The sequence below is a fragment of the Chamaea fasciata genome, unplaced genomic scaffold (assembly GCF_029207755.1).
Source record: "Chamaea fasciata isolate MVZ Bird 193981 ecotype frontalis unplaced genomic scaffold, bChaFas1.0.hap1 SCAF_41, whole genome shotgun sequence".
In the NCBI taxonomy this organism is placed as follows: Eukaryota; Metazoa; Chordata; class Aves; order Passeriformes; family Sylviidae; genus Chamaea; species Chamaea fasciata.
In genome coordinates, this window is record NW_027094126.1 from 612,729 (window position 1) to 624,240 (window position 11,512).

Below are 11,512 nucleotides of genomic sequence, written 5' to 3' on the forward strand. Positions count from 1 at the left end.
CAGCCCCACGGCACTGGGGTGCAATGGGGGCCCCCACTTCAGCCCCAGGGCCCAGGGGATTCCCCAGCTCAGCTCCACAGCACGGGGGTGCAATGGGGACCCACAGCTCAGCCCCTCGGTTCTGGATGTGATGGGGACCACCAGCTCAGCCTCAGCATCCACTTCCCCCCTCCCATGCCTCCCCACAGCCAGGATGTCACCAGGCTCCATGTGAAAGCAGAAACACTTTATTTCTGGGGCAGCTCTGGCCCCCCAGGGACAAGGGTGACACCAGGAGTCAGGTGGTGATAAGGGACACGGCCAGCACTGGCTGTGTGGCACCAAGTATGCTGCAGAGGGGTGGGGTTCAGGTGTCACCCCGACCCCCAGCACCCTCTGCCAGGCCCCAGCACCACCCAGAGCTGGTGCCACACGTGCCCTGAGGACTCACCCCGGTCATCAGCCAGGCCGGAGCCACTGAGCCAGTTCTCCAGGATGAACAAAACCCCACGGCATAAACCAAGGAGCAGCAACCCTCAAATTACAGGCTAGGTCAAGCCTAGCTCCTCCCACAGAGGATTTCTGGAGGTGAAGGAGGGGATCCAAGCAGAGTCACTGTCCCAAAAGTGCCACGGCCCATGGTGACCCTGCCTGGGTGACACCAGCCCTACAGCGCCAGCGTGTCCTTGATGAGCCGGCGCATGGTGGTGGTGACTGAGGTGCCCAGGGAGTCTGTGATCTGGTAGGAGATCTTGTACAGGTAGGGCTGCACGTCCTTCAGGCTGGTGTCGAAGACGTTGTCCACCTCAGACTGGGTGGGCATCTTGGGCAGGTACTCGTGGCGATTCATCACCTCCACGATGTTGATGATCTTCTCGCAGAGCTTCTCACCCACCTTCTCGCGGCAGATCTGCCGCTCCTGCTCGTTGGCCAGGTTCACCACGTTCACCTTGATGGTCCAGAGCTCCCAGGGGATGCACTCGTCCGAGAAGGGCCACCGTGACTTCTTCTTCTGGTAGAACTCCAGGGAGATCTGCCCCATGCCGTCGGAGCCGGAGCCGCGCAGCGCGTCCTGCGTGACAGCACGTGGTTCATGGGGGAACAGGGAGTGACTGAGCCCTCCTTGGGCACATCCCACTGGGTTTTACAGAATCACTGAACATCCTGAGTTGGAAGAGATGCCCAAGGATCATCCAGTCAAACACCTGGCCCCGCACAGGACGCCCCAACAATCCCATCCTGTGCCTGAGAGTGTTGTCCAAACACTCCTTGAGCTCTGGCAGCCTTGGGGCCATGATCAAATCCTGGGGAACTGTTCCAGTGCCCAACGACCCTGGTGGAAGACTCTTTTCCCAATATCCAGCCCACTCCTTCCCTGCCAGAGTTCCCTCGGGCCCTGTCACTCTCCCAGGGAGCAGAGATCAGAGCTACCCTAAGGATGAAGCTGACGAGTCTCCTCTCAGTCTCCTCTCCTCCAGCTGAACAGATCTAATGCCCCCAGCTGTTCCTTGTGTGGTTTCCCTTTAACACCTTTCACGCTCCCATTGTCACCCCTGCTGGTGCTCCCTCACCTTGAACTCCCCGACAGCCTTGCGGAGGGCGCGGTCGAGCTCCTCGGAGGACACACGGACGTAGGCGAAGTCGATGAAGTCGCAGTCCACGTCCTGGGTGCCCACGGTGCCGATGGAGTAGGTGCCCTCCTTCTTGTAGTGGAACTTGCCGGTGCTGCGGTGCAGCAGGACGGTGTGGAGCACGGCCAACATGGCCTCCTCCACCTGCCGCCCCTCCACCGACACCTCCAGCACCTCGGCGCGGCAGTTCATGGCAGGGCCGGCGCTGGAGGGGGCACAGCAGCGGCTGCTGAGGGGACAGGAGGGTGGGCAGGGGGGTGTTGGTTACAGCCCAGCTTGGGTGACAGCCCCTCTGCCAACCCGGTGTCCCAGTCGCCCACAGGGACCTGGCGTGGCCCTCCCGGGAACCCACAGGGACCCAGGCGGCCTGATTTGAGTCTCCCACATGCCACAAGGATCCAGGCACCGTTGGTATAGACCCCCACAGAGACCCAGGTGTCTTGGTTTAAGTCCTCACATCCCACAGATTTGGACCCTCCCACACATCTCGCAGCAGCTCAGGGGGGGTCCAGGTGTCCCAGGATGTGCAGGCCTCCTCCACAAGGTCCCGAATATCCCGGTGTGGCCTTCCCACACCCCAGGGTGGTGTCCCAGTTCGTGCCCGCCCACCTCATAAGGGCCCTGCGGTGCCAGTACAGGCCTCTCAATACCGCACAGGAACCCAGATGTCCTGGCTTGAGCATCTAAGAAACCCGGAGAAACCCAGATGTCCTGACCTGGTCCCCTCACACCCCAGCCAGGCTCCCCCGCCAGCACACAGGGACGACAGGAGTCCTGGTATGGGCTCCGCAATACCCCAGGGGGACACAAATGTCCTGGGCAGGTCCCCTCAGGGACCCAGAGCACCCCAGGGGGACACAAATGTCCTGGGCAGGTCCCCTCAGGGACCCAGAGCACCCCAGGGGGACACAAATGTCCTGGGCAGGTCTCCTCAGGGACCCAGAGCACCCCAGGGGGACACAAATGTCCTGGGCAGGTCCCCTCAGGGACCCAGAGCACCCCAGAGGGTCCCGGGTGTCCCGGTACGGGCCAACCTCACCTCACAGGGGCCCGGGGGGTCCCGGTTGGGCCCTCCCAATACACCACACAGGTGCAGACGCCCCGGGCCGAGCCCACCTCGGTCTCCCAGCCTCAAGTTTCCTCCAGTCTCGAGGCCCCGCACCCCCCTCGGCCCCCGGTCCCAGCCCCGGCCCCCACTCACCGCCCGGGCCCGACCATCTGACGGCGCGGAGGGAAATGGATCGTCCCATCTGCGTGGGGGGATCAGAACACACCACCGGCCACCGTAGCGGCTCTTCCGGCCATGGCCACCGTGTTTCCTCACTCTGAAACTCTATCCTTTTACTATTTTGTCTCTTCCGTGCCGTTCCCGGCCGCGGGACGGCCCTGGGGGTGGAATCGTCGTTCTGAGGCCGTGGATTCCCCTCTCCCCGGCTTGGTTGGTTCCCGGGGGCCATAGAGCCGCAATGCCGCAGCCCAGAGCGGCTCAGCGGCTCCATTGCGCCCCCTGTGCTGGAGGTGGGCTCTGCAGCGGGGCGGGCGGGGCCGTGTCCCCCGCTGACCCCGGCGCGGACAAGGCGACAACGGAGGGGGACACGCGTGGGGACACGGGCCAGAGAGGTACTGACGGGGGCCGTGGGCACCACCGGGGCACGGGGGACACCTGTATGGGGGACAGGGATATGGGACAGCAGGGAATAAAAAGGGGGGACACAGGGACAGATGGACACAAGGGACAGCGTGACACAGGGGTATGGGGACGTGGGACGCAGGGGACACTGGATAAAGGGACATGAAGACTAGGGGGACAAAGGGACAGTGAGATGGCTGGATATGGGGACAGGGGGACATGTGGATATGGGGACACAGGGCACAGGGTGTAATGGAAGCAGGGACATGGGGACTTGAGGGACGCAGGAATGGGGGATGGATGGACATGGGGAGGACACAGGGCACAGGGGATACTGGAAACGGAGACCTGGGAACATGAGGGATGTGGGGACAGGGATGGACACACACAGGGACAGTGGCATGGATGGACATGGGGACAGAGGGATGCGTGGATGGACAGACACGAGGGACACAGGGGTTGGGGACGTGCGGATTTGGGGCACTGATCGGCCACGCTGCCGTGGGGACACATGGCTTGGTGTGAGTGGCAGCAGGAATGTGACCGCGGCGTGTCACCGGTGCGGGGAGAGCCGGGCACACACCGGGACAGCCACGTCGGTGCCGCGCAGCTCCGGGAGCGCCGGCGTGGCCGGAGTTGTCCACGGAGCTGCTTTTACTTTACCCTGCTGGTACATCGCTCTTGCGGCCGCCTCTGCCGAGGGAACGGGGACAGAGGTGGGGACAAAGCGGGCAGAGGGCAGCCCTGAGCAGTGGGGAGGGGACAGAGACCTGCGGCACGGCCGGAGCAGAGCCGTGCCGAGCCGTGCCGTGCCGGGTGCCAATCCCCGTGCCCACTGCGTGCAGCTCGGCTGTTCCCCACCCCGGCTCCCGTCCGCGGCCCCGCCGTGCGTCAGCGCTGTCCCCACGGCGGGGGCGGCGGCGGGGGGACAGAGGGACCCTTGTTGTGTGTCACTGCGGGGCGCCCCCGGCCCCGCGCCTCAATGTGGCCCTTGTTCCGCACCGGCCCTGGGTATCCCCGTTAACTTTTGCTCCGGGGCCAGGCTGTCCCCAGCAGGAGGAAGAGGACGAGCCGGGGGACATATCGGCCGCGCGTGTCGCCCCCCCACCCCCCCCCTCTCCGCCTTGGAACTCCTGGCTCCGTCCCCAGCTCCTGGGATCGGGATCCCAAACGCCGCCACCCCCCCGCCAGGGCTGGCCCTGCCGATGGCCACGTCCCCAGGAACACGAGCGGGGGACACGGTCACGCTTCCCGGTTATTTTGGGGAGGATAAATCAGGCAGGCGACAGGTGCGAGGCAGCGGCAGCCGCCGCCGCGGGAGTGAGTGACGGGTCAAGGGCAGCGGCGTGGGCAACGTGCGGCTCCGGCGTCCCGGCTGTCCCCGGCTCCGGCGTCCCGGCTGTCCCCGGCTCCGGCTGTCCCCGGCTCTGGAGCCACGGCTGTCGCTGGCTCCGGTGCCTCAGCTGTCCCCAGATCCACCGGCTCCGGCTGTCCTCAGCTCTGGCATCCCGGCTCCGGAGCTCCAGCTGTCCCCGGCTCCATCGTCCCGGCTGTCCCAGCTCCAGCGTACAGGATTTTTTTCCCCAGCTCCAGCGCCCTGTTTTTTTCCAGCCCGTGTCCCAGCTGCCCCCAGCTCCGACATCTGCACTGCCCGAGCCCCGGCTGTCACCAGTTCTGGTCCCCGGGACTGTCCCCAGCTCCGGCTGTCCCATCTCCAGTGCCCCCGCTGTCCCCAGCCCCTTTGCTCTGTCCCCCTTTCCCCATCCCCGAATATTAACTAAATGGGAACAACAAGGGACAAAGGTCCCACCCAGTGGCTCTCACCGTACGTACAAGTTTATATACAGAAAACGGCCAAAAAAGAGGGAAACCCAGAAAAATATATATAAAGGGGAAGGGGCCGAGGTTGAGGGGGTCGGAGCCACCCCTCGCCCGCTGCCCCCACTCTGTACAGGACCCGGCCGGCGCTATTTACATCAGGGGCATTTTTACAGGGGGAGGGAGCACCGCGCCGGCGATGCCCCCGGGGAAGACGGCACCGGGGCTGCTGTGGGGCGGCGCCCTGGGCCGTGAAGGCACATGGGGCACCCCCGAGGGTGCCCCCAAGAAGACTCAGGCATCTGAGGGGGTGGGGATCCAGATATCCTGGGAGTGATCCAGAGGGGATCGCAGGCATCCCTGGAGTGACGCAGGGGTGGTCCCAGGCATCCCAGGAGTGATCTAGGGGTGCCCAGAGGGTCCCAGGCATCCTGTGGGTGACCCAGCGGGGATTCCAGGCATTCTGGGGGTGATCCAGAGGTGCCTGGCTGGGACCCAGGAGTTTTGGGGGTGACCCAGGGAGGGAGGTCCCAAGAATTCTGGGGGTGGTTCAAGAGGGAGTTCCAGGTGTTCTGGTGCTGATCCAGGGGTGTACACAGAGTCTTGGGGATGGCCCAGGGGGGTCCCAGGTGTCCCAGAGGTCATTCAGGAGTCCACAGGGAGGTGCCAGGCATTCCAGGACTGATCCAGGAGTGACCAGGGCAGGTTCCAGGCATCCTGGGAGTGATCCAGGGATGCCCAGGTAGTTTCTGGGCATTTTAGGGGTCACCCAAGGGGGTCCCAAACATCCCAGGGTTGATCCAGGGGTACAAAGTGGATGTTCCAGGCCCCCCCAGGGGTGACCCAGGGGTGCCCAGGGGGTTCCCAGGCATCCTTGGACTGAACCAGGAGTGCCCAGGGCAGGTCCCAGATGTCCCCAGGTGGCTCAGGGGCTCACGGCAGCCCCTTGCCCGGGACTCAGAAAGGCAGCGTGTCCATGAAGATCTTGTCGACGATGGGTGGTGGCGGCACCAGGTCCTCCAGCTTGAGGTAGAAAATGCGCTGGAGGCCCTGGGTGCAGAGGCTGCGCAGCTCTGGCAGCTTCCCCAGCAGCTTGGAGAGGCAGCTGGAGCGCCCGGGCTCAGCCCCTGCTGCCGCCACGTGGTCCTTGAGGCAGCCCACGATGCGGTTCTGCAGCTCCTCCACCCGCTTGGGCTCCTTCAGCCCGTGCCGGTCTGGGGGTACACACAGGGTGTGGGACTGGGGTGACAGACACGGGGGGGGACGGGGACAGCAACGGGCCCGGAGCTGGGGGGGTCTCACCTGTGATGATGACGAGGGCGGCAAGGCAGGAGAAGGAAGGGACATCGACGCTCATGCGGTGCAGGCTCTGGGAGAACTCGAGGATGGCGTCGATCCACTCTCCGAAGCCACGCACGCACTGCTGCCGGTGCAGCACCACCCCGTTGCAGAAGATGAGTTTCCCTTCCTCTGGCTTTGAGCTGCCGGCAGAAATCCAGGTGTCATCCCCCCTGGGCACACCTCGGGCTCCCCCTGCTCCGCGCTGCCCCAGGGCTCACCGGTACGCCAGGCGCAAGATGAAGAGCTCCAGGAAGGCTGACTCCAGCAGAAGGTCCTGGTCATCCTTGGGCAGCTCGGTGAATCCCTGGATCTTCTCAGCCCACTTGCGGATGACGTCCATGGAGCCGGTGAGCAGGTCATAGAACTGCTGCACGTCCACTGAGTCCTCCTTCTCAAACGGGCACGGTGCCGACTCCTGGAACTGGGAGAGTGATGGGTCAGGATTGGGAGGGGCATGGGTGAAGAACTGGGATGGGGATGGGGTCAGGAACTTGAATGGGTCAGGAACTGGGATAGGGGTGGAGCAGGAATTGGGATGAGGATGGGATCAGGATCTGGGATGGACACAGGTCAGGACCTGACAAAAGGCTGGGTCAGGAACAGGGATGAGGTTGGATCAGGAACCACGATGGGGACAGGATCAGGGTCTGGGATGGGGATGGGTGAAGAACTGGGACGGGAACGGGTCAGGATCCAGCCCCAGCCCTGGCATGGCCCTGGGCAGGGCATGGAGTGGCACCAGCCCTACCTTGGAGTAGTCGAGCTTGGTGGCACTGGGGATGGAGTCAATGTGTGCCCGCACCAGCGAGGTGATGAGGCTGACCGGGGACGCGTCTGGCGGCTGTTTGGGCTTGGAGGGGAGACGGCCCCGCCGCCCCTTCAGGCTGTCAGTCCGGACCACTGTGGTTGGGACTTGCAGTGAGTGTCTGTCCTCAGTGCAGCCAGAAAGGCTGCAGAGCGGGGACTCCCTGCTCCTGCTGGGTACCCCCCACCCGTGACGGGACCCTGGTACCTTCTTTGACCATGCCGACGGCCAGGCACTTCTGGAAGCGGCAGAACTGGCAGCGGTTCCTGCGCCGCTTGTCCACAGGGCAATCCTTGTTGGCCAGGCAGATGTACTTGGCATTCTTCTGCACTGTGCGCTGCGGGTGGGGAAGGAGCGGCCGAGCTCAGCCCGGGGCGCCGAGCTCCAAACAAAAGCCCTTCTGTCCTCCCCTGCCTCCCGCTCCAGCCCAGCATCCGGCTCCGTGTCCGTGGGGAGGGCTCCGCGGCCGTGCTCCCTGCCCTGCCCCTCCCTGGGGCGCCCCGCAGCATCCTCCTGCTGCCGCAGAGCCCTGTGGGAACATCCCGCCGCAGCCCGTGATGAGGCGGGGGCGGAGAGGGGGTCCCCTTACCTTGAAGAAGCCCTTGCAGCCCTCGCAGGTGCGCACGCCGTAGTGCTGGCACGACGCGTTGTCCCCGCAGACGGCGCAGCGGCCCTCACCTGCCCCGGGGCTGCGCACCTTGGTGGGCGCCAGCGCCGGCCCCTCCAGCAGCGGTGAGGTGGGGACCAGGGGCAGCCCCGCGAAACCCCTGGGGGCACCTTGGCTCGGGGGGAAGGCGTCCGTGTCCAGCAGCCGTGGGTCCACACGGGGCGAGGGGCCCGGCTGCCCCTTCAGGGTTGCAGGAGACCCACCGGGGCTGGGGGCCGGGGGGCCGAAGGCGAAGAAGGGGGGCTGCGACCCCCCGCCCTTGGCTGGCTCAGCCCAGGGCTGCCCACCCTCGTAGTTTGGCAGCGGCGAGTACGCCCCGAAGGAGCCCTCCCAGCCTGGGGCCTGCGGGGGCTGGAAGCCTGGCGTGGCCGGCGAGGGGATGGAGCAGGGGCTCCCGTAGCAGTCCGAGCCACTGGAGGAGAGGGTCTCATCAGGCTGCCCACCGAAGGCGCTGGGATAGCAGCCGTACACCTGGAAGTCCTCCAGCTTGAAGGCGGTGGCGGCGCTGGGCTGGCCGCTTGCTGGCAGCTGGTAGAGGAAGGCGTCGAACTCGCCGGCGTAGCCCTCCATGAAGGTGCTGAAGCTGGGCAGGGCGGGGGCGGCCGCCAGATCGGCTCCAGCCACTTCCATGGGGAATCGGCCGCCCTCGGGGCAGAGCAGTTCGGCCGGGCAGCGCTCGCAGGGGCCGGTGCCCGTGGTGCTGCACTGGGCCTGGATGCAGGGCATCTCTGTGGGGAGAGAGAGGCATCAGCGGGGACGTCGCCACCCCTCCGCCATTCAGGCAGAGGATGGAGATGGGGTGGGAACCGTGGGAATTCCCCCAGGACTCCCCTCGTGCTGGATCTGGACCCCCATAGCCACCCACAGCCCCCAGGGCTGGCTGGTGGCGGCCACCACCGTCCCTGGGAAAGGTCACGGCACAGCCAATGGGCGCAAAGGACATTCCCCAAAACGCTGGCTTAGCAAAAGCCCTCAAAAGGGGAGGGGGGAGGAATGTGGCCAGCAGATTCCCAAGCCCTAGGGCTGGCCAAGGGAAGCCAGATTCGGGGCTGGACAAGGTTTTGAGGATCCCACTTCCCCTGTAACCCCTTTTTGGGTTTCTTGGGAATGTCAGTGCAGGCAGCCCTCCAGGTGGGGGGAAGAGGAGCCCCCCCTCTGTCCCTGGAGCCCCCCGGGGTTGTGCACACGTCTGGTGAGACATAAGACAACCGGAGTCCCATGTCCAGCTGAAAGCCAAGCCAGAAGTGACCCTAATGGCAAGACGATAATGTAATTCATCTTGCAGACCTTTAAAGGTCACGCTGCACTGGCCCCCGGCCACGGCCCTGGCACGGCCCCGCTGCCAGAGCCCCCGGATTCCCCCAGCCAAATCTGGGCAGCTCTCTCGGGCATCAAGAAAGCCGACACCCGCCGGGAGCTGGGTTTAAAAATACCCAGCGTGGGTCCAACTCTGGCACCCACGGCATGGCACCAGCCCCCAGCCTCCTGCTGGTGTCCCAGTGGAGTTTGTGCGTGTCCAACTGGGTTTAGAGGGGACAGTGACCCCTCAGCTGCCTCCTGTCCCCAAATGAAGCCGAGGGGACCTGAGGCTATGCCGGGGACACGGTCGCAGGGGACACTGTCAGTGCCAGTGGGAGTTCTCCTTGCCTACATGAAAATCCTGGCAGATGCAATGCCTCGAGCCTTCCTGCGGTCCTGGTTGTTTCAATGCTTTTGCTCTCACCCACTCGCAGACAGCATTTGGGGTCCCCTCTGCCCTATCCCCCTCACCAGGGACCGGGCACAGATTCCCGCAGCAGCCTCCACGCTGCCCACGGCCGGGCTCTATTTGCAGATTCCTCATTTGGGAGTGCAGGCAGCTGCCCGTGCCCAGCCCTGAGGCTGCTGCCGCCTGCACGGGCGGGTGGCAGCCGCTGGCACCGGGCCCCGGGCCGCGGGCGGGCGAGAGCAGCCGGTGGCACCGGGGGTGGCTAACGCTGCCCACATCCCTGCCGGCACCTGCTGCCCGGTAATGCCGGAGCGGCGGCTGCCAGGCCGGCGTGGGCAGCGGGGGGTTTGCCTGCGCGGGGCTGGCTGCCTGCACATCTCCACTGCCATGTCCTGGTGCTGCCGGCACATCCCCGCTCGCCATGCCAGGCTCCCGGTGCTGCCCGCAGGCAGGAGCCTGCCCCGGTGCTGCCCACTCCAGTTCTGTCACCACTCTGCTCAGGGGTGATGCCCGGTATGGGGTGACTCTGTCCCCCGCAATCCCCAGAGACGGGGATTTCCTGCATTTGCAGCTGGCCCCGGTTGGGGTGCCGTGATGGGGGAACCAGCCCGGTTCCCCGTGGTCCAAGTAGCGGCTCCCGGTCCTGCGCAGCTCCTCACAGAGGAGCGGGGTGGTGTCGGGCTCTCCCCGGGACGCTCGGGGCCGGGACCTCTGGCTCTGCCAACTCCCGCCGGCTGCGCGATCCCCGGCTCTTCCCGGTGCTACCGGCACTCCTCATCCAGCTCCTCCCGGTGCCAACTGGGACGTCCGATCCCGTGCACTTCTCAGAGCCACGCGGGACGCCCGACTCGGCTCCCCCGGTGCCACCGGATACCCACAAGGGGCAGTCCCGCACAGCGCGCACCGCCCGGTCCCTTCCACCGGGACCCCCGACTCTCGCCGGTGGCACCGAGGGTTCCTTCCACAGAGCGGGACGCGCGAGTCCCGGCTCCAGCGGGACTGGTGCTACTGGGACACCCGACCACATCCACCTTGCAGGACGCCCACCGCCCTGAGCCCCCGGTGCCACCGGGATGCCCGACCCGGATCCCCTCGGTGCCACCTGACACGCCCAATCTGAATCCCTCCGCTGCCGCCCGGGACAGTGGCTCCTGTTGCCCCGGTGCCACCGAGACACCCGACGCCGTGCACCTCCCGGTGCGCGCAGCCCGCCCCCGCTGCCGGCACGACCCCCGGTGCCCCCCGGTGCCCCCCGCCTGGTCTCCGCATCCCGGTGCCGCCCGTACCCGGGTGCCGGCGCGGCGGCGCTCCGGTTCCTGCTCCTGCCACCGCCGCTCCGCGGGCTCCGCCGGGCTCCGGCCCCGCCACTACTTTCTCTTAAGCGCTCGGTGACGCGCGGGGCGGCGCGGGGCCGGTGACGCACGGGGGGGGCGGCCCCGGCGGGGGCGCGGCCGTGACGCACGCGGGGTTCCATTGACGCACCCGCGGCCCCGGCTAAAAATACCCCCGCGGCCCCGGCTAAAAATAGCTCGGGCGCCCCTCGCTTCCCCACATATCCCCCCCGGGGCTCCGGGGGCCGCCGGCGGGGGGAGGGAGGCCCCGGTGTCAGGGGTATCCCCGGTGTCCCCAGGGCCGGTGCCCCTTCGGTGTCCACGGTGTCTCCTCGCTGCTGGTACCCCGGGGTTGGCGTCCCTCGGTGCCTCCATCCCCGGTGCTCTCTTGCTGCCGGTATTTCCGGTGTCCCCTCGTTGCTGGTACTCCGGTGCGTCCACCCCCGATGCCCCCTCGGCGCTGGCATCACTTAAGACCCCACCCCCGGTCGCCTCTCGGTGTGGGGTATCCCCGGTGCCCCCTCGTTGCCGGTACCCTGCCGCCCCCATCCTCGGTGCCCTCTCGATACCATTATCCCCGGTGTCCCCTCAGTGTTGGCATC

General features: G+C 66.3%; 2 protein-coding genes across 5 annotated transcripts; both read right to left on the reverse strand.

Annotated features, from left to right (window-relative positions):
- Positions 1-205: 205 nt before the first annotated feature.
- ATG101 (autophagy related 101) lies at positions 206-3,046 on the reverse strand. 4 transcript variants are annotated; one of them, XM_066207515.1, is made up of 3 exons: positions 2,812-3,046; positions 1,551-1,836; positions 206-1,051 (listed from the first exon to the last, which is right to left on the reverse strand). In XM_066207515.1, exons 1-3 carry the CDS (start codon positions 2,826-2,828, stop codon positions 647-649), a joined length of 708 nt encoding a protein of 235 aa, XP_066063612.1. In that variant the 5' UTR covers positions 2,829-3,046; the 3' UTR covers positions 206-646. The 4 variants fall into 4 exon arrangements, with proteins under 4 accessions (XP_066063612.1, XP_066063611.1, XP_066063614.1 ...); XM_066207514.1 differs by having other exon boundaries at positions 1,551-1,839; XM_066207517.1 differs by lacking the exon at positions 2,812-3,046 and adding an exon at positions 2,650-2,782.
- Positions 3,047-5,058: 2,012 nt separating this feature from the next.
- NR4A1 (nuclear receptor subfamily 4 group A member 1) lies at positions 5,059-11,053 on the reverse strand. Its single transcript, XM_066207440.1, is given in 8 exon segments — positions 5,059-6,272; positions 6,361-6,539; positions 6,618-6,820; positions 7,148-7,299; positions 7,412-7,541; positions 7,794-8,599; positions 10,866-10,903; positions 10,905-11,053. Coding segments are annotated over 8 exon segments (1,914 nt in total). The 3' UTR covers positions 5,059-6,015.
- Positions 11,054-11,512: the final 459 nt, after the last annotated feature.

What these genes read in the sequence shown, in the direction of transcription:
- ATG101 (XM_066207514.1), bottom strand. An exon ending in AGGCTGTCGGGGAGTTCAAG is followed by an intron (nt 1,052 to 1,550) that starts GTGAGGGAGCAC and finishes GCTGTCACGCAG; the next exon opens with GACGCGCTGCGCGGCTCCGG.